Source organism: Pan troglodytes, chromosome 3 (genome assembly GCF_028858775.2).
Source record: "Pan troglodytes isolate AG18354 chromosome 3, NHGRI_mPanTro3-v2.0_pri, whole genome shotgun sequence".
Lineage (NCBI taxonomy): Eukaryota > Metazoa > Chordata > Mammalia > Primates > Hominidae > Pan > Pan troglodytes.
In genome coordinates, this window is record NC_072401.2 from 41957073 (window position 1) to 41979871 (window position 22799).

The 22799-nt window shown below is 41.2% G+C and overlaps 1 protein-coding gene across 36 annotated transcripts in view; it reads left to right on the forward strand.

The window, feature by feature from the left end:
• The window catches only part of LIMCH1 (LIM and calponin homology domains 1), a 340384-nt gene that overhangs the window by 274814 nt on the left and 42771 nt on the right, over nucleotides 1-22799 (forward strand). For 30 of the 36 annotated variants that reach the window (XM_009447566.5, XM_016951474.4, XM_054682851.2 and 27 more), the window contains 5 exons: nucleotides 4463-4498; nucleotides 10036-10162; nucleotides 11659-11816; nucleotides 12021-12429; nucleotides 15938-16153. In XM_009447566.5, coding sequence (XP_009445841.1) covers nucleotides 4463-4498; nucleotides 10036-10162; nucleotides 11659-11816; nucleotides 12021-12429; nucleotides 15938-16153 — 946 coding nt within the window. The remainder of the gene's footprint in view (nucleotides 1-4462; nucleotides 4499-10035; nucleotides 10163-11658; nucleotides 11817-12020; nucleotides 12430-15937; nucleotides 16154-22799) is intronic. The other 6 variants (XM_063808788.1, XM_009447583.5, XM_016951480.4 and 3 more) reach the window with 1 other exon arrangement.

A 22799-nucleotide genomic window follows, 5' to 3' on the forward strand; every position in this document is an offset into this window, starting at 1 on the left:
CTCCAAGGACCCTGATGGCAGTGGGAGAGAAGGCAGAGTGGGAGGCAAGGAGAACAGTAGGTAATCTCTCCAGATTTTTAAAAAATCAATACCCTAGCCATCTTGATCACCTGAATTTAATCTATATTTTACATTCTTCTGAATAAAACAGTAATGGAGCCTAGCACTGTTTTCAGGGAGCAGAAGTAATATTTGTGCTTTACAACCACAGAGTGCTTTGTAGCGTTTCCTGTGTGTCTGCTCCCTCAAGCTCACCTTGTCCTGGGAATTCACAGGTAGGTTGAAGGAATCTATGTTAGCTCCATTTCACAGATAAGAAGGCTGATGTAGAGAAAAGCTGCGTGAGTGGATCACACATGATTCCCGAGCTGGTTAGGACTGGGAAGACAGAGGAACAGAGTGGTGAAGTGGGTCCTCCACAGTTACTCACTTTCCAGATGCCCTGGACTTGACCCTGGATCCGCGGGCTTCTGTAAAGCAAGTTAGAATGAAAGGAAAGAAGGAGGTGAGGCCTAGAGACTGCCTACTGGATACATTTAGGTGCTCTCCCATTCATTTATTCCTTACACTACCTTTGAGAGGAAGAATTTTCATCTGCATTTTGCAGTTAGGAAACTGAGGTCCACATGTACACAGCTGGTACCTACAGAGCCAAGATCCAAACTCAGCTCTGTCAGAGTGGAAAACCAGCATCCCTCTCCAGCATGATGCCTACACGAGTAACTAGAGGAGACTGTGGAAGCCTGAGGAATTCTCTGTCACTTTTTTTTTTGAGATGGAGTCTTGCTTTGTTGCCCAGACTGGAGTGCAGGGCCCGATCTCAGCTCACTGAAACCTCTGCCCATTCAAGTGATTCTTATGCCTCAGCCTCCTGAATAGCTGGGATTATATGCGCCCTCCACCACGCCCAGCTAATTTTTGTATTTTTAGTAGAGACGGGGTTTCGCTGTGTTGGCCAGGCTGGTCTGGAACTCCTGACCTCAAGTGATCCACCTGCCTTGGTCTCCCAAAGTCCCGGGATTACAGGTTTGAGCCACTGCACCTGGCCTGTCACTCTCTTTGTGATTCTGGAAAGATTCCTCTTTATTTTCACATGGGAATGGACGGTTACTCTGAGCACAGGGAGGAATGGTCAGGTGAACTATGTGACATATTGTGTGAATGAGCCAGCAAACACTGTCGGTATGCACATTTCCTATCAACAAGTGTTTATCAAGTAATAATCACTATGTGTAAAGCACTGTGCTGGATGCTGGGGGTGATCTTAGATGAGCAGTAAAAACACTTTAAGCTAACGCTAGTTCATGATATAGAAATAGATAACTATCGAATTATTGATTCTGAAATGCTTTATTAGTAGTGAAAGTTACATAAATACAGGCAATGGGTGCATAGGCTATTCCCTTTATCTTTCTACCTACCCCTACCCTCAAAAGTAAACTTTATTTTATTTTTTTGAGACAGGATCTCACTCCATCACCCAAGCTAGTGTGATCACAGTTCACTGCAGCATATCCCTTCCAGACTTGAGCAATCCTCCCACCTCAGCCTCCCAAGTAGCTGGGACCACAGGCGTACACCACTACACCTGGCTGATTTTTTTGTTTTTATTTTGTAGAGGCAGAGTCTCACTATGTTGCCCAGGCTGGTCTCAAACTCCTGGCCTCAAGTGATCCTCTAACTTCAGCCTCCCAAGTGTTGGGATTATAGGCATGAGCCACCATGCCTGGCCTCAAAATTAAACTTTATTGACTTTTTTTTTTTTTGTAGGATGCTTTTGTCAACTGTGACCTGCGTGGCCAATTTTTACCTCATAACCTATTGGGTCACGTACTTTGCATTGGAAAGATTGCTTTATTACTTTTTTTTTTTTTTTTTGCTAACTTGCCTTTACTTTTTGATCTCCTGTAGGGTGATTGGGAAAGTCACTTGACACCTCAGCTCTAATTATCTTCCCCTTGCCAGCAAAGGCAATTCTGCTTAAGTTGGTGCCCTTTTAAAGCTAATACAAGTCTCAGAGGAAATTCCTTAAACCCCCAGTACATAGTAAAGGGATAAATGAAGGTTATCTTCGGAAACTGGGCTATTCTTTTCTCTTCAATTTCTAGAGCACCTGATAAGTATTTAATAAATACTTATGGACTAGTCTGGCCACTGTTCAGGGAATCCAAACAGAAAAATCTCTGCTTCTGTGGGGCTTACATTTTGGTATAGATCTACATTTATTGGTAGAGATGTCCATGAAATACTGTTAATTACTTTGTGTAGAAACAACTTAAATTCAGATATATCCTACATGCAACAACATAGTTGAAACTCACAAAATGTGCTAAAGAAGACAAACTCAAGAGGTACATACTATTTGAGTCTGTTTACGTAGTACAAATCACTCAACGCTAATCTATGCATATGTTCGTTTTGTGAAAATTCATTGAAGTGTATGTGTGGTATGTGCACTTTCTGTATATAGCTTAAACTTCAATAAAATGTTAATTAAAATATTCAAATTGAAACACAAAAACACATAGCAACTATTAATAGATTCTTGATTAACCATCCATTGGGAAGAAATTCTCTGCTCTCTTCCATAGATAACTTAGAAAACACTGTGTTTGAATAAATGTATTCCAATAGGCCTATTTATTAACTGGGAAACACTTACCTAGTCTTCAGAATTAATATTGCCCTTGCACTCCTTTTCCTTTTCCTTTTCCTTTTCCTTTTCCTTTCCTTTCCTTTTCAGACAGAGTCTCACTCTGTTGTCACCCAGGCTGGAGTACAGTGGCGTGATCTCTGCTCACTGCAACCTCTGCCTCCCCAGTTCAGGTGATTCTTCTGCCTCACCCTGCAGAGTAGCTGGGACCACAGGTGTGCACCACCATGCCCAGCTAATTTTTTGTGTGATTGGTAGAGACAAGGCTTTGCCATGTTGCCCAGGCTGGTCTCGAACTCCTGAGCTCAAGCAATCTGCCTGCCTTGGCCTCCCAAAGTGCTTGGATTACAAGCATGAGCCACCACGCCCAGCCCACTCTCTCGATGTGAAAGAACCCGCTTGTCATCTGCTTCAATGCAGTAGTGTTTTTGAAAATTGAGAATATTAGGTTCAACTTAAGCACCTTCCGAAACGATACTCTGGAGAAGGAGAAAATGAGTCTTACTGCCAGGAGAAAAACATTCATAAACCCTTTCCTTGTCTTGTTTTTGGCCATTTCAACAGAGATTTGGGGTTTTGCATTGGTATGGTTGCCTTCACTGTGAATTAAATCATTATCAATGAATGTAGGTTATTCTAGAATGATAAAAGCATAAGAGAGAAGGGGGTATGTGTGTGTACACTCATGCATTCTGGGGTGTTTTCTCTAAGATTCTCTAAGATTTCTCTAAGATTGCAGGAAGAGATGTTTAGAAATTACCCTTTTCCTATAAACTATTGTGAAACTGATCATGGGACCAGGTAATTTTTGCTGCCGACTCCAAAATGTAATTTATTGGAAACTGGAAGCAGGACGTATTTTCTTTACTATTCTTTGTCCACCATCAGAATTGCAGAAAGGAGGAGCTTTTCAGGGTATAGGTAAGAACTGACCCTTAAAACTCGCCTTTGCTGAAGAGACAGGCATTTGTGGGAGCTGTGTTTTTTTTTTGTTGTTGTTGTTGTTGTTGTTTTTTCATGTGCTGGAAATATGGCTTGTAATGTTCTAATATTTTTCTAATTTAGTCTTTTTGCTTTAGACTCATTTAGACTTCCGGTGACTATCGCAGAGGGTACAACTTTATGGATCTAAATTATCAGGAGAATATAAAAGATTAGAAAAAAACTTTAGTTTTTCAAGTTATGGAGTATCATTCAAGTCTGGTTTTGATTAAGGCTACCTAGTTTTCTAGGAATTGTGGTTTCTGTCAAATGCATGCGGAAGGCACTGATTGGGGTTCTGGTTGGAGTTCTGGTTTCCCTTCAGAAAACTGCAGAAACACTCTTTGATGTTATTTGTGCAAATGCATTAACATCTCAGGGACAGGGTCAGTAAGGGTGCACTTGTACAGTGGGTGTCCATTACAGCCCATTACTGCTGAACATAAAGGCACAAAAAGTTGAACTGTTTGTGAATGACTGTAATACATGTTTGTTTTCTAAGCTGCCTTCTCTAAACACTGTGGATTGCACCTAAGCCTTTCTGTGTTTATATTGAACAGATTCTTTCTTTTTGGGTAGTGTGGGGATTATTTTCATTTCTCTTCTGGGTTTTGAGATAAATTTTGCATTTTTTAGAAATATCAAGACTTGTCTTTGATTTTCAGCGGCCAATGAATATTGCTAATTGTATAATGCCATTTCTCTTTCAGTATCTCAGCAAAAAAGGTTTGGCGCACATGTATTTCACCGGCAGTTTTTATTTCCAGCTTGCTTACAGTGTTCACTTTCAACTCTGCCAGTCCTCTAATTTTTTATTTGATCTTATAGATACGGTCCGAGAACTCCTGTGTCTGATGACGCAGAGTAAGTTGCCTTGTATTTGTAGGATTACATTAATTACTAGCCTAAACTGCATGCTTCCAGTACTTACCACTAATTGAAACGCAACTGATGCAAGTGAACTGAATAGTTAGCTGACTTGTGCAGCAAGGCACTTGAAGTTGGAATGCAGAGCATACATTCTGTGCAGGAAAGATGAATGAAAAAGCAACTTAAGCATGATTCTAATAAGAAGCTGCTGCTTGAAACTTAACATTTGCTTTTCATAGACTGGGCATGTTAAAGTCGTTGTTCTTGTTATGGTCTGAACATTGGTACCCCTTCTGAACTATAGATTTATTTAAAGGGCATTCTGAGTTTTGCACTTAATTCTTGATATGTTGGGGCTTAGAGTTAACAATGAGGTAGTCATTCCCATAGTCTCATTTTTTAACTATGAAAATAAATCCCAAACCACTAATTATAGATTCAGAAGCCCAAGTTCCTCCCAGGTTGGAGTCACATAAACTGTGGGATGCTTGAGACCAAAACATTGGAGTTTTGCTCAAGTCCCATGGCTTAGCAAGGGGCCAAGGATGTAAGACATGACTGGCCCTTCCCCTCCCTGCTGCTTGGTTTTCACTCAACCAAGCAGAGGTTCATTCCTTATCCCGTACTCCACATCCAAATTTGAGAAGACTCCAAACCCTCCCATTTGTGACCACATTAACTCTGCTTCAGAAATGGATTTCCCATATGCAGATCATTCTGCAACTGATATTCAAGGCAAACTTTTTTTTTTTTTGCAAAATACTAGCCTTCTCAGATTCAAGTAATTTGTATTTGAAGAAACATGATTAATATCTAAATCCAGCATCAGTAGTCTGCTGATCCTGATATTGAGGAGCATTTTGTGGCCTCGTGGGAGCCTGGGCCATCCAGAATGTAATCACCAGTCCTCCTCTGCCTATCCTTTCCTGAGCCTCAGTTTCAAGTCACACAATGAGGAATTTGCATAGAATTTGCATGTAGAACATGCAAACATCATTTCCACCAATGACAATGAGATTAGGCAAAAAATTAAGTGTCTTCAGATTGTGCTATTTTCATGTTTGTGTTCAAGATGTCTGCTTAGTTTGGACTCTGAGCCCTAAGTGGTCAAACTCCAGGGCCAAGTTTCCCATGTGTGATCTGACATAAAGAACACTCATGCCTCAAAACCAAATTCAGCCTGAGCTTGACTGACTGCACAGAGTTAAGTAGTCTGTAAAATTGAGCCCTGGTTATTACTTTTCAAACCTGCAATGGCAATATTTAACATTCACTGAAAGGAGGATTTTATAAGATTGATAGGCAAAACACTACTTTGGTTTGGTGAGCAAAAACATTTTGATAGAATGGATTTCTTCTTCATCAATGCAAGGCTGCTATACAATTTGCTTAAAATAGACCCCTGGGAAAGGTGAAAGAAAGGAAGGGAAATTAAAGAGTTTCTGAATTTTGCCTTCACCTCAACACAAAACTTCACCCACAGGAAAAGTTAATGATTTCTTAAAAGGGGTGGGGACAGGGACTCCCTTCTTGCCTTCTCTGAGTTTACAAAATGCAGCCCCAGGGACCAAGAAGAGTAAAAGGAGCTTTTTTTCCAGAGCTCTTATCTAGGGATATCCAAAGTGCTGAGTTTCCTGCTTAGAGCAGATACAATTTACATGAAACCATGTGGGGAACAAAATGAAAAGTTGATATCAGGAATTTATTCTTAAAATAGAAACTTATACTATTTTTAGTTTATTCCCTTAATATCTCCTTTTTCCAAAATCTTTAAAGGCAGTTTTTTGGCACAGGCTATATTTATTAATAATTGACACATTCTTAAAATAGAGCCCAATCAAAAAAAAGATGAGCCCTTTAAGGAGAATATAGGTCAGGGGCAGACCTACCGCACAGGCAAACGGAGAAATTTCCACCTCCTAACCAGCCAAGAATGTTTCCATAGATTTAATTTCACCTTCTTGCCCTTTTCTTACTTGCACACTCTTTCCCTCCCAATACCTGGCCCACCAAAGGAGTCGGTACGTTGTGAGAGCCATAGGCCATTTTATTCTGAATTCCTTTACCGTAGACTTGGCCCAGAAACAATTTCCAGGCCCTTGGGGTAATTCCATCCCGGCCCTCAAAAATGCCAACCCACCACCAAGGGAGACTCCTGGACTCTGCAGCCGGGAGCCCTCATCCCAACAGCCCAAGGGCATAGACGTAGGTACTGAGGAGCACAGGATTAGTCCAAGTCACATTAATATTCTGGAAGCTGGCCATCTCCAGGATCCCATATCCGCCAACCCCCATCCCCAGACACACACCTCTTCATTTGGGAGGCCAAGTCTAACCTGAACTAGGGAACATGTTCTGAATGACAACTCAGCCCATTTTCTTTCTAATATTATCAATTCTCAACTTCTTAATTTTTTTTTTGAAAATGGCATAAATATATCACTCATAGGTTTGTTATTTCTTTTTTGGCCAGTTTGCTGATATTTCTTAAAAAAAAAAATCTTGAGAAAAAAAATCGTACAGGTTGAGCCTGCCTTATAGAAAATGTTTGGAATGAGAAGTGTTTCAGATTTTGAACTTTTTTAGATTTTGGAATATTTGCATATACATAGTGAAGTATCTTGAGGATGGAACCCAAGTCTAAACATGAAATTCATTTATGTTCCATATATACCTTATACATATAGACTGGAGGTGATTTTATACAATAGTTTAAATAATTTTGTGCATGAAACAAAGTTTTGGCTGCACCCCATCACACAAGGTCAGGTGTGGAATTCTCCACTTGTGGGGTCATGTCAGCATTCAAAAAGTTTTGGAGTTTGGAGCATTTCAGATTTCAGATTTTTGGATTAGGGATGTTCAACCATGTACTTCCTGGTACATGAAAGGGCAAACGAGTTTCTCCTTTTATTTAACTAACTGGCTTCTGGCCACATTTGGGCTGAGCTAGTTAGAGCTTCACAGTGGGAGTAGAGATGGGAACGCAGGACAGACAAAGGTAATTCTTAAGGTCTGCTCTCATTTTCTCCATGCCCATTGGGTGAGATAATCAAACCTCACATCCTGGAGAAGGCTGCCATTTTCTTATCGGGGTCCCAGAAGAAAACCTGGATCTATGGCCACCCATAGTGGCCTAAACCAAAATTCTGACCTGTAGATATTATAGATGGCAGAGTTGAATGAAGGGACCTCTTTTCTCTCCTATAATCTACAAACTACTTAGTGGGATGGTAAGAGGGTCCCAGCTCAGAGAGGTTTAAGTCTTCTAAGATCTTAGCAAAGATTATAAATCACCTTAAAAGATGAACTGACTAGATTGAATATTTTAAAAGTAAGATTTTCTTTTTTAAACTGTGAGAGGAAGAATGGGACGAATTTTTGTGTCTTTCTGGAAGGCCTGCTTAAGTGAATTTTGATCCATGAAGTTTAAAAGCATGGGTTAGACTTTTCTACCTAATCCTGCAAATTTCTTAGTCTTTCTTAGATACCATTAATCAATAGTCTAAAATAGATGAAAAATCACAGCCCTTCTCCTCTATCGAGGACTATAGTTTCTTTCTTTTTCTTTTCTTTCATTCTTTATTTTATTTTATTTTTTTTTGAGATAGAGTCTCGCTCTGTCACCCAGGCTGGAGTGCAGTGATGTAATCTCAGCTCACTGCAACTTCTGCCTCCCAGGTTCAAGCCATCCTCCTGCCTCAACCTCCCTAGTAGCTGGGACTATAGGCGTGTGCCAGCATGCCTGGCTAATTTTTTTTCTTTTTTCTTTTTTTTTTTTTGTATTTTTAGTAGAGAAGGGGTTTCACCATGTTGGCCAGGCTGGTCTTGAATTCCTGACCTCAAGTGATCTGCCCACCTTGGCCTCCCAGAGCGCTGGGATTACAGGCGTGAGCCACCACACCTGGCCCAGCTTATTTTTTCTAGAAGCCACAGCTGCTGAAATCAACATTCTCCACTGAATACATGGAGGCAGCATTATGCAATGGCTTGTCATATCCATGCTAATAGAAACCTCAGCTAAGAGTCCTTCTGTGCAGCCAGATTATTAGAATACTCTTGGGGAAGACAGGTTACAAGTACAGTTTTTCAGTTTAGTTCTCTTAGACTTAAATTGTCCAACATCTGGAGAGCAGAGAGAGGCACTCACACATTTATACACATTCCTTTTGAGTGGATTGAAGGGAAGGTGGGCAGCCATTGCTTTGGGGGTCATCTTCCAGACAGCTGCCTGCTAGGGAGCCCTTTGCATTCGGCGATGCTGCTGCTGTTCGTTGTCTGGCCATGGGAGTAACAATTTTGGACATCATTGATGATGTCTGGAATTCTTTGGTGTCTAAGTGCATGGTAGTTTTTTTTTTCTTTGTGTTAGGCTGGTTTCAAAAATGGACTGTCACCATATTTTGTTGCTAGCACTTAACAGTGAGCTTTTAAGAGCCCTCTATGTCTTGAATTTTGGGCTCCATAGCCCACTTGTCCCAAAGTGAGTCATTTCTTTGAAAGAAAAATAAAAGGAGGAGGATTTTGCTTTGGTTTCTATTTCTGTTTTCATCTTGCTGCTTCAGCTTTTGCTGTAACAAAGGTTTATGTAAGCATCACAAAAAAGGCCCTATGGTCTTGCACAACATTTAATAAGCTCCTATAAAACATATAAATTATATGTATGCACAGTCTAAGAGTTTTTTAAAGATTGATTTCCCTTGCATTTTTCTTTTAAAAGAGATATTCAGAGTTATCCTGACAAAAATTAAATGACTGTGTGCATATTAGAATACAAAATATATACCTAATTTATGTGTTTTACTCCTTACTGTTGTTATAAAATGCCTTGTTTTCTTGATTCCAAGATGCCATCAACTGCACTATCAATTACAGCAGTTTTACAAGAAATAAAAAGAAATGATTACAATGAACATATACATCAGCCATCCATAGTTGTCAGATGCATCTAAAATTCAATAAAATAAAATAAGAAAAAGTGAGTGTCTTAAACTTAAGGCCAAATGATATTTTTTTGGAAATGGAGAAATTGCCTCCATTCACATAGGAAGCCTTTAAGCCAGCTTTCTACACAAAGAAGCATTTAACGTAATACAGTTTTACTTCATGGAACACCGCCCTCTTTCCCCACAAATTCTACCCAGGTTATACCTTTTAATTATCTTAATTTTATTTTTTAAATGCATTTCCAAGTGAGAGGAGCCTGGGGCTTCAGATACCATTTTTCTAGCTCTTCTTTAAACCTATTTTGGCACCTACATATAAAATGATATTGACCCGATTCAGTGACATCACTGAAGACAAAGACGGTCACATTTTGGCGTTTGCGGCAAAAGGAGGCGGTGGGGTGCCAGCACGCCCACCGCCCGCCCAGGGCCAGAACACACCGCCAGTCACGCGCTGTGCGCAGCCCGGGAAGGGGGCAGTTTTCCAAGCCCGGTAGCGCCCCCACGCGGCAGGACGCCCAGGCGCGCGGAGACGCGACGGGCGCTGATCGCGGTCCCTCTTGTGTTCGCTCTCTCCGCACTCAGGAGCACCAGCATGTTTGACATGCGGTGTGAGGAGGAGGCCGCGGTGCAGCCGCACAGCAGGGCCCGCCAGGAGCAGCTGCAGCTGATAAATAACCAGCTGAGGGAAGAGGACGACAAATGGCAAGATGTGAGTTCTGGCCAAGGCGCGCGGGCAGCGGGGAGGCTTCTGGCAGCAGAAAATCCAGCCGGGTGGGTAGACGTGGACTTGAAAGCCATGCGGGGAAAGGGAGCCCCTAGAGGGTTTCAAAAGGTGACACGGTAAATGTGGGACTCAAAGGAAGGTGAGTAGCAGCGTGAAGGTATGGAGTGATGGCCCAGACATGTAATCAGCAAACACCCTGGCCAGAAGCTTGGTCACAAAAGAGGGGAGGGGAGGCAGGAAACTGGAATGGGTTGTAGAATTGAGGCTGCACTATCTTCTGAGGTTATATATTTGAAATTGATCATGATGATGATGGTAGTAACGATAACAATGACCAACATCAAATGTGTACCAGTACCAGGCATTGTTCTAAGTACTTTGCATGCATTCATTTAATCCTCTTAGTAACTCAATGAACTAGCAACTCTTATTGTCCTCGATTCCACAGACGAATCCCAGCACAGCTGTCACTTGCTGAACGTCACATAGCTAGCGAGTGGGGGAGCCAGGATTAGAACCAGGGAAGGAAGGCTAAAGAGGCTGATGAGGGCTTTGAGATTGTGTGCTGAGAGCCAAAGCGGGGAGAGAGGAGGGAGAGTGGATTATTTCATTTAATTCTCACAAAGCACTCTGGAGGTAGCTATTGCAAACTTGACTCCACCTTTAGTTTAAAAAGTTAACTTCTCCAAAGTTCATAAAATATAGTAACAATTATGTCTAAAATATCTTGAGCACTTACTATGTGCCTGGCACCTTACGTCTATTTTCACATTTAACCCTGCAAGCTTGTAAGAATAGGTGCTATTATCATCATTTTAGAGAGGAGAAAATGGAGGCACAGGGAGACTAAGAAACATGCCTGAGATTCCAAAGCATGGAAAAGACAGAGCTGGGATTATTTCCCACAGCTGCAACCCCAACCATCTGCCTCCAGAATCCTCACTCCTCATCATTATGCTATAACTACCTGTAGGATTGTGGTGAGGTTGTTGTAAGGATCAGATGAATTAATACATATAGAATCACCAGATCTAAAGACTCCAAAACAGTTTTTTTTCTGCCTTGACTACCTTCCATGTGGAAACTGTAAATGAATCCCTACTATTCTATTGTCAGCAAATCTGTTCACAATGCAGAGGTTATAAATAGGAAGGAATGAAGTTTCTTACAGTTACCTTGTGAGGCAATTCTCTGAAATTTGGCAACTGACATGAAATGTGATTGCATATTTCACACTGCCATATTTAAATAAATGTGCAGCCCTGCTATGGATACTGTAGATAATATCTGGATGTTTCTGCCTTTGAGGCATTCCAGTTCCAACCAGACTTACATTGGATTGTGTGGGAATGCACACGATGTTATAGTGCCTGGGCCCATAGTCAGTTCTCTAAAGAGTAGAAATGACTAAACTCTGAAGAATAGAAATGGAATTATGCACAAGTCTGAAGAAGAATATTATATCTTTCTTTCCCTGCCAGGACCTGGCTCGTTGGAAGAGTCGTAGAAGAAGTGTTTCTCAGGACTTAATCAAGAAAGAGGAAGAAAGGAAAAAAATGGAGAAGTTACTGGCTGGAGAAGATGGGACAAGTGAACGAAGGAAAAGCATCAAAACCTACAGAGAAATTGTTCAAGAAAAGTGAGTTCTTTCTGTTGTCGTTTTTAATGTACAATATTATCTAGGTGTTTTTTTTTTCTAAAAATTATTGGCTGTCACAAAGGTTCTGATAGTAACATTTTACATTCCCTGTACTATCTCTTCAGTGCTACCTTCGTTTCTACCAAGGTCTTCTTTGCAATTTTCATTAGTTGACTTTGTTATTGCTTCTCCCATGTCCTTTAGAGAGCGGAGAGAGAGAGAGTTGCATGAAGCATATAAGAACGCTCGGTCCCAGGAGGAGGCAGAGGGGATCCTTCAACAGTACATTGAGAGGTTCACCATCAGTGAGGCTGTTCTTGAACGCTTGGAGATGCCAAAAATTCTGGAAAGAAGCCATTCAACAGAGCCAAATTTATCCTCCTTCCTGAATGACCCCAATCCCATGAAATACCTGCGGCAACAGTCACTGCCTCCACCCAAATTCACTGCCACTGTTGAAACCACCATTGCTCGTGCCAGTGTTCTGGATACCAGCATGTCAGCAGGCAGTGGGTCTCCAAGCAAAACTGTCACTCCCAAAGCAGTGCCTATGCTGACACCCAAGCCTTACTCCCAGCCCAAAAATTCTCAAGATGTTCTGAAGACCTTTAAGGTAGGACAAGTTCCTTAAGAGTAGAACCAAAGCTGAACTCCAGGGAGTGGATGGAAAGAAGCATCATGACTCAAGAAAATGTCATTCTTTTTACCATACAAAAGAAAAATGTGTTGACATTTACAGCTGTGAAAGTCATAGGTCTCTGGAGATTTGGTTTGTAAATGCTTCAGGGACAGCTGTTTCCCTCAATTGCTGTTGTTAATACAGATGGACTCCTATAAGACTGATAATGGAGTCGTCTCCATGAGCAAGGTCTATTTTCTAGTTTGATATAATGGCATGATTTCTCTGTACTAGTGGTAAAAACCCTAATTTAGTAATACCCTAGTATTTCTAGGTATCAGGAGGTATGGCAGACTCCTCAAAACAAAATTTTATTTGCTTTTGATTCAAATAGAAGTATATGCAGCTACCTCTCTTTTAGGAAGAAATTGGCATTCAGCATCCATTTGACATTGTAGCATCCAAAAACATTTTACAATTGATAAAAATACAAGGAACACATGGGAACATGGGACATACTTGGTCCTCAAATGAGACAGGTTTTTTAAACAAGTGGAAAGAAACTGGGTTGTTTTGCTAATGAGTGTGTAAAATAGTGTTCCAGACTGAAGAACTTGTGGAAACCAAACATCTTTTCACTTCCTCAAATTCAAGTACTTTCCCTTATATCAGGAGGAAGCACTCATCCTTTGTCTTAAGTTCTTTTGACTTGTAAAGAAAAATCAGTTCCCCTTGTCCTTGCACTCAATGAGTTTGTAATAAACAGAGGTGGAATGCATCACTTGGAGATGTGACCATTACATAGAAAAGTTTTCGTAACTGATTGAGCAGTGTGATGCCACATAGCTTCCTTGCTGTATTTCAAAGAGAACAAAACCACACTTTCTGACTTTTGCTAAAATAACTCTGAATGTATCTCAAAAATCTCTATCTTAGGCTTTGATAAAACAAAAATGTCCAGACTGTCTCATCTGGATCACATTGAGCTGTTTGTCCCCTTATAAGGGCAGGGGCCATGTCTCTGTCATTCATGGCTTCATCCTGAGAGCCTGGCACAGGTGCCCAGGACAGAGTAGGCACTCAGCAAGTGCTCCTTAAATAAATAAGTGAATTTTTCCTGAGAAGATGAGCTACTAATCATATGGACTCACACACACACAGATAGACACACACATGCTCATGTGTGCTCAGTGGTCCACCTAAGTGTTTCAGAAGCTTTCCTTCACCTAGGGCCTATGATAATGAATGGCTATGGTATTTCCTGAAGGAAGATTCTATGTTGAGGTGGCCCAGAATAGGATAGAGAATACATTTATTTAACTGGATTTCCAAGGCATCTGATCAAACATTCTAGATGTCCACTTTCCCTCCTTTATCTAAATAGTGCAAAGTGATCGTTTAAACAGAAGGATTAGCATAAATGATTTTATGGCAGAACTTCAGCTCTGAGAAAACTCTGTTCTTCACCATGGCGGCAAAGTGGAGCAAGGTGGTATGGCGGCCTCAGGAAGCACTTCCATGGAGGGGGTTATTAGAGAATTTGAGCAGAGGCCCTCTTAGAGCTGGAGATTACTCCTCACCACTCACTAGTGGGGGTCCCCTGCCTCATTGTAGGCCTCACTGGCTAGTATTTCTACTGATGGCCTACAGTTCCATTACTGAGTGCATGGACAGCAACTTTGGTCAAAGGTCAAAGTAACATGCAAATCAGACCGTTGTTACCAGCTAATAATGCCAGGACAGAAGCTAAGGGGTAGGGGTGTGTGTGTGTGTGTGTGTGTGTGTGTGTGTGTGTGTGTGTGTGTGTCTTCTTGGAGGGCAGGGCAGGGAATACAGGCCCCGTTGTTTTTCCAGTACAACAGAATTAAGAATAAAGGAAGATCAAGAGAAATAGTTTAAGGCAGTGTTTTTCAAACTGAAAGTTACCACCCGTTGCTAGGTTATAAAATCAGTTTAGTGGTTTGAAGCCAATATAAAAAAAAAGAGAACTAGAATAGAATATAATAAAAAAACATAGTGTGTCACACAATGAAGGCAAAATTGCTTGGGGCAACTTCTGTTTCAGTTATATTTATGTGTGTGTGTGTGTGTGCTGAGTTGTGATTTAAATTTCTTTTTATGGGTAACAAATAATAGAGTAAAAAGACCAGTGGCTTAAGGTAAATAAACTATAACTAATATCCAGCCTTCCATTATTTCTTTTAAAAGATTTTAAAAGGCCTAATGAGGCTGGGCGAGGTGGCTCACACCTGTAATGCCAGCACTTTGGGAGGCCGAGGCAGGCAGATCACTTGAGACCAGGAGTTCGAGACCAGTCTGGACAACATGATGAAACCCTGTCTCTACTAAAAATACAAAAATTAACCAGCCATGTTGGCATACGCCTGTAATCCCATCTACTTGGGAGGCTGAGGCATGAGAATTGCTTGAACCAGGAAGGTGGAGGCTGCAGTGAGCTGAGATTACACCACTCCACTCCAGCCTGGGTGACAGAGTGAGACTCCGTCTCAAAAAATAAATAAATACATAAATAAGAGGCCTAATGATAATAATGGCTAATAGTTAAGCACTTAAAATGTGTCAGGTACTGTTCTAAATTCTGTACATTTGATAATCCATAAAATCTCCATAACAGCACTATGAGGAAGATACTGTTACTTTAAATTTTGCATCAGAGCACAGAGAATAGGAAACCTGTTGAAGATTCCATGCCTGTTAAATGGTAGAGCCAGGTTTCAATCAGGTCACCTAACTGCACAGCTCTCTCTCAAAACCACTCTACTTTCTGCCTCAAATTTCAAGACCGAGATTTCCAGATGCCTTTCAGTAAGCCAGGCTAACTGCCCTCTCTGGTTTCCCTTTCTTGCTCCAACTGCCTCCCCTCGATGTGAGTGCAAAACAAAAATATTTTAATGTGCATGGTCTTTTTTTCTTTAAAAAATGGAGGTTATAAAAGTAACTAGAAATAGAGATTCACTGTAACAGAGCATAGTCTCAGATCCCTTGCCCTCTGCCTTAGCTTCAAAAAAAGTATCTGTTTCCCCTGCTACCACCATGGGATAAGCTGTAAAATATTCCTGATCTGTGGTAAGTTCCACCTCATTTATATGCTATCCAGAAAAACAGTCAAGGTTGTGGAATAGCAATCAGAACTGAAGTGAAACAGTATTGGAACCCCAATATGTGGCATGTATTTGTACTTAAGATTCTTCGGTTTTCTGTACTTTAAAATAAAAGCAGACCATAAATGAGGTGAACATGAAATGGAATCTATAGTGAAGTGGCCCAAGCAGGCCAACTACCTTTTAAGGAGGCCCTCAAAGATAGCATTTATAGAAGCCCTAACTCATAGATCCCATCAGAACATTTAAGAGACCTCTTCCTTGATTGGACTCTGGTTATTAAATGATGATCTTTTGAGGTAATTCTGAACGTGTCGTTTTGTTACAGTCTTTGATTGGGGTATATGTAGCATGTTTTTTGTTCATTCTGGCTTTTATAGGTAGATGGGAAAGTCAGTGTGAATGGAGAGACGGTTCATAGAGAGGAGGAGAAGGAAAGAGAGTGTCCCACGGTGGCACCTGCCCACTCCTTAACCAAATCCCAGATGTTTGAAGGTGTGGCCAGAGTGCACGGGTCTCCACTGGAGCTGAAACAAGACAACGGTAGCATCGAGATCAACATAAAGAAGCCAAACTCTGTTCCCCAAGAGCTCGCAGTAAGAACCAAACATTTCCCCGCCTCCCTTTGGGATAATTCCATGGTGAAAGAATCTGTTTTTAAAAATAAGTAGGTCATGATAATGACCATTTCTTTCTATGTTGGCGTATTAGTTTGCTAGGGCTGCTGTAAGTACCACAAACTCAGTGGCTTAAACAACAGAAACTGTCTCACAGTCCTGGTAGCTAGAAGTCCAAAACCAAGGTGTTGGCAGGGTTGGCTCCCTCCATTGGTCATGAGAGAGCATCTGTTCCAGGTCTCTCTCCTAGCCTCTGGTGGCTGCTGGCAATCTTGATGTTCCTGGGCTTATGGATGTGTCATCCCCCTCTCTGCCTTTGTCTTCACTGGTGTTCTCCCTGTGGATGTGTCTGTATTCAGATTTCCCTATTTTATTTTATTTTATTTTTCGAGATGGAAATTCGCTCTTTTTGCCTAGGCTGGAGTGTAATGGTGCGATCTTGGCTCACTGCAACCTCTGCCTCCAGGCTTCAAGCAATTCTCCTGCCTCATCCTCCCAAGTAACTGGGACTACAGGCATGCACAAGTGCACCCAGCTAATTTTGTATTTTTAGTAGAGACAGGTTTCACCATGTTGGCCAGGCTGGTCTTGAGCTCCTGACCTCAAGTGATCCACCCACCTCAGCCTCCCAAAAGTGCTGGGATTACAGGCATGAGCTACCACACCCAGCCTAATTTCCCCTTTTCAGAAGAACACCAGTCATACCGAGTAGGTCCACCCTTCTCCCTTGTGACCTCATCTTCACTAATCACATCTGCAGCAGCCCTATTTCCAAAGGTCACTTTCTGAGTAGTAAGGGTTAGGACTTCAATAATATGAATTTTGGGAGACACAGTTCAACCTGTATCATTGGTATAATGGAAGGTATTACAATTTATGAGCCAGAAATTACTTTTTCTTGTCTCACTATTGGTGTCCAGTGTTATAGAAGAATAAGTAAATCTTTAAAATACCTTTTTTCCCCCTGTTTATTTAGGACCTCATTAGACTTGTTAATGCCATTTGAAAATAACTGGTGCTATCAGAATCTAGCTTTCCATCCCCGGCGATGTATATATAAAAGGGCCTTTTTCTTATTAGTTAAAGAAACAAAAATTCATTTAAAAGCTGAAAGTAATGTAAAGCATCAGAGTACTATTGAATGGCAAAGCTAAAAAATGTATGCTAATTCAGGTACTGCAGAAAAGTGAACTCAAAATAACATGATATTTGTTTCTTTGGAGTAGAAGACATCATTGGGAAAATTACACTTTCTTCCATCTCTCACCAGAAAGACTCATGCTGGTTTCACTAATCTAACCAAAACTGTCACTACACAGATGCAGCCCTGCTTTCGGGGTACGGGCTGGACTCTGTTCAACCTCATTTGTCCTCACCAGAGGCTGAGTTTCTGCTGTTCTAATTTATAGCATTTGGGTTTATATTATAGTTACAAGAAGGGAAAAACTATCAAGATATTTTCCCCCAGGACCTAGAAAGGTTTGGTGTGAAAGGAAACTTCTTCCGGCACCAAGGGAGCTGAGCGTTGTGTGACCCAGCTAGCTAAAACCCACCTAGAAGGCTGGATATCATTATTTTTTTCCTTTATGATTAGTCTTTTGAAGACTAAAATTATTTTTTTTTCCAGAGGAGTTGAGAAGATATAATTCTTCCACGCAGTACCCAAGTGCTCTGTGAAAGAGATTCAAATGGGAGTAGACCAAAATCATTTTCTCACCATGGTAACATGTTTCCTAGTCTCTAGGAGCAGAGTTTTGTGATCCAGGCCACTGCGGAGTCTCTCCTCAACTTGGACTTCCTGGACTTCCATTTTACTTGTCATTTGCATACGTCTTACCTCTGCTAGAGATTTCTTGCAGATGATCACGAGACAGAATATTGAGTTCTGCTAGCAGTGTGAGAACTTAACTGATAGAGTAAACATTAACTTATGCTGTTAAAATTAAACTAGAAGACCCCAAATTAATTAGACATAGGGGTGGCATTGCTTTTCAGGGACAATTAATAATTCTGTTCTTATTTCTCTTTTGCCATTTTTCATGATGATCGTTTTCTAAATTCCCTTCATTAAAAAGATTTCACATTGATTACATATCCCCCAAAGTATCTTGTTTTAAGAGAAGCAAAATTACACAATCTGAAAGAAACTATGCTATTTCAAAAGTTTATACATGATCACATGGAGAAGGATGGCCTTCAGGACTTTCTTCCTAGAAACCAGCCTGATCCTGGTTGCCTAAGGATGCAGGTCTAAACTCAGCAAAGCCTGGGAGTCTTTTCCTTTTGTGTATTTCTTCCTTGGAGAAATTGCCTAGTTCAGAGTAATTTCTAGGTCAGTGAACCCTAATGTTTCTGAACAGGTAGTAGTATTTATGGACCCTGTCTATAGTACTTTAGGCTTTTGAATCAACTATGGCAGGGGGTATTGCATTACTTTCTGTGTGGGAAAATCTCTGTATATATCTGTCAGACTATAAGCTAAGTTGTTAGCTGTACTACATAGGACTGTGGCTCATTACTAAAATACTCATCATACTCACATGCAACTTAGGATACCACAAGTTTTCCATTCAGGGTGTGTTATCCCAAGAGTCATTTTAAAAGAATCACTTCTCCAGTAAACCTACTCCCCATTTTACTTCTTTGTGCATGATTCCAAGCAAAGCATTTCTTGACTGTGTTACAGCCGGTATACTCCTGTTAAAAAAAAAAAAGGAATTAATTGGTCATGGCAAAATATGGTGACCAGCTTAGAACAGGAGGCTGCACTTCAGGGCCTCCCAGAGACTGACACCAGCTTGGACTTCATTTTCTGTTTCTAATTCACTTGCCTGATTCTGTGGGGCTGTCAAAAGATTAGTGTTCTTCTTTTTAAATAGTGTCTTTCTTCCAAAAACTGCATTCCCAACAGATACACTCTCTACAGAGGAGTAGCTTCACCCACCACTAAAATGTCACAATTCCTTTAGGGTGAGCTAGAACTGTTCAAAGGGCACAGCAGCGGCAGTAGGCAGGAGCATGAATTCAGGAATGGAGGGAGAACAACAGAGAAGGGTGGCCCGAGACCTGCTGGGGGAAGGGATTGCGTGTGGAGCGTCAGTATCTGGGCCCGGGACGGGCACTATGGATGACATCATATCATCTCTTTGGTTTCCTTCTACCTCATCTTTCTCATTTGAAACTCTTGGGACTGTCACTCTCTTACTTTAGAACTAGGTCCTAAATTAAGTTAGGAATTTAAAAAAATGCTTTGTCTGTACCTCCTCATGCCAGATAATTCCCAGTCATCTTCAGTTGAATCATCTTTATGGTAATAAGATTGTGATAGCAGTTACCTTGCAGATGGGCACGTGTTAATTGGTAAATATGAATTAAGGACCTACCCTATTACCTGTTTTTTGATATAGAAGAATAAACTTCTAAACTTGGTAGGAAAAAAATGTTCATAAAGCCACTAGAAAAGTATATAGAACAACGTAGAATTAAATACAGAGGGACTCATGACTTAGGATGGTTCACCTTACCATTTTTCAATCCTATGATTGTGCAAAGGCAATATATGTTAAATAGCAACTGTGCTTCGAATTTTGAATTTTGATCTTTTCCTGGGCTAGTAATATGCAGTAGGACACTCTCATGATGCTGGGCATCGTTGTGAGTGAGCCGCAGCTCCCAGTCAGCCACGAGATCACGAGGGTAAACAACCAATACTCTATAGTGCACTGAATCTCCAGTTGATTTTGCCCAACCGCGAATGTAAGCGTTCTGAGCATGTTTAAGGTAGGTTAGGCTAAACTATGATGTTTGGTAAGTTGGGTGTATTCAGTACATCTTTGACTTAACGATGTTTTCAATTTACAATGGGTTTATCAGAATGTAACCTTGTAAGTCATGGAATGTCTGTACTAGATGGTGGAGTAAGAAAACCAGAGGAATATACGATTGCAAAGAACAGGCAAGATCCTCATAGGCTGAGTTTAGTCTGGGAAGGTTTTGTGTGGGATGTGGATTTTGAAACTTGACAGTAAGTGTGGGATTTGTGTTGAAGTGGAGGAGGGGCTATTCTACACACCAGAAAGGGCAGAATCAAAGGCATGGACAATGGTGAGGAGCCCACCAGAGGACCCCAAGAAGGATAAGAGGTGATGAGGGTGCTGTATATTCTAGGCAGAGGGATCAGGTCCTCCTGTGGCCACCCAATCCCTTTGCCCCCAATTATCCCTGAGATATTTCAGGGGTTTTGTTCATTTCAGCATCTCTGTTAAAGGCCCAGTGGAAACCTCACACTTTTTTTTCATTTAAAAATACTGGCTTCTGTAAGAAAATCATGTTATAGCACACAAGCAGACTCCTAGAATATAGGACTGTAAAAGAATTTAGAAGGTCTTCTAATCTGAGGGCTAATATATCCTATGTTTAGTGGCCTACAGAAAGATATTTTTATGTATGTCTCCCCCAAAGTTATTCCAGTGTTGTCTTGATTCACTGTCAGTTATATTTGTATCTGAAGCTCTTCTTTCCTCAATGGCACCAAAATGACCCCTTTCGAAAATAACCAAAAAATACTTCATACACTATATCAAAGGTCAGACTCCACCTGAATGTCAAACTGTCTAAGCCTCAATTTATATTTAAAAAGAAGTATAATAATAGCATAGACATCAGATGGTTATTGTGAGAATTCATGTCTGTAGAGCACTTAGCATACTGTCAGGGTGACTCAGAGACCACAGGTGCCACTCAGCTATCTTTAATATTGTCATGCAACAAGTGGGAGTAAGGAAGTTATAATATTTAATACATTTTTCAGAGGCCCAAAAAGGCAATCAGTATGAAGTTTTTTGGATTAAAGTAAGTTGGTCAAAATTAGCATCTTGAACAGACGTGAATTTCATACAAATGAGATGAATTGCTTTTAATCTTCTAACTCAACTTGTTGTTCCAATTGTAATTCTCTAAAAAACATACAGATGTGGACAGCTTTTTCTAGAAGACAGTTGTCCTTGCAGACACTTACATGATTCTTCCTGCAGCTCTTTTTTTTTTTTTGTCTTTTTCCCCCCCTTTTGTAGAGAATGGGGTCTCACTATATCACCCAAGCAGGTCTCTAGCAATTCTCCAGGGCTCAAGTGATACTCTCACCTCTTCCTCCCTAAGTGCTGGGATTACAGGCATGAGCCACCATGCCTGGCCCTTCCTGCAGCTCTTTTTGCCTCTCCTTTTGTTCCCTCCTTTCCAGTTCTGGCCCCCTCCTGCCACCTAAACTCCTAAGACTCCCACCCATCGACCCCTGTGTCACTGCCTTCCATGCCTGTTCATCAGATCTCTCTCACCAGCTCATCTCAAGTGACATAGCCCATGCTCTGCCTCCCAGTCAGCACCATCCCACCAGGTTCGTGGCAATTTTCCCTCATTGACCAAGGGCCAAACTCACCTATTGGGTATCTAAACTACTTCATCTGCTTTTCTCAAACTGAGTCACAAGGTAGGTCTGTTTTTCCCATTTTGAAAAAGCTCTAGGTCTTCCTCTTGAAAATTCAGTACTTATGTTTTCTGATCCAGGAAAACAGACAATCGGATCTTTCTTGAAACATTGCATTTTGCAGTGAGAGCAGGGTGAAGGCATTTGAGTAGGTGCCGTTTTTCTTATAACTGAGACCAACTGCAAATTCCTTTTAGATGGCAAATGTCAATAAACATTTCTTGAGAAACTGGTTTTCTCCATCTAGAAGTAGTTGTAAGATTGCTAGATTTAATGATTTTTAAAAGTCATTAAAGATATTTAGATAAAGATAAAGATGCATTTACAGATTTCGAGAAAGCATACATCAGGGAAAATAAAAAATTAACCTGGCCTATCTATCCAGTTACCTGGGTCAAAACCTCATTTTTTTTTTAATTTGAAAAGTTTAGTACAAAAAAAAGTTTAAGACATGGAGAGCCTGATTCTCCATGTAGATTCCCTGTCTTCCAGTGGCAGTAGATATTTGGAGGTATAAAAGTGAAAAGAGAAACCCATGCACAGCATATGTGGCACCTGGGTCTGGCACCGCAGTGCCAGAGCATAAATAGACTGATTTTCCAGGCTTGTGTCCAGATAAGTTGTCCAAGACGAGAGCCAGGAAATTGCTCAGAGTCACAGAACCGTTGCTCGGGAAAGGACGTTGGACATCACTTGTTCCAACCCATAGAGGTTAAATAATCAGTCCGAGCTCACCAGCAACTCCATGCGAGAAACAGGCCCAGCACCCAGACCCTCAGTCTCAGGAGGGTGCTTGCCCTCCTGCTTCACATGTCTAGTACATCTTCCAATGTCGTTCTCTGGGCCAGTCCACCACCAAGATTCTAGTTAAAATGAGCAGCCAGATGCCAGGTAGGCTTTGGGCTAGACCATGTCTCTCTCAAGCCAGGAAACTGCCACCTCCCACCTGAGGCCCCAGGGCTGAGTCTGGCACCCGGGCAGTTTGGATCGCATTCTCAGTTAAGGGGAAGCCAGCTCCTGGCTGAGTCCCATGCAACCTTTCTGTGCTCTCATTCATTCACGTCCAGGGATCTGTTTTTATTTACTTGTTTTCATTCTTGAGAAAGTGTTACCAGTTGGAGAAGGGAAGGGCTCTCCTCTGTT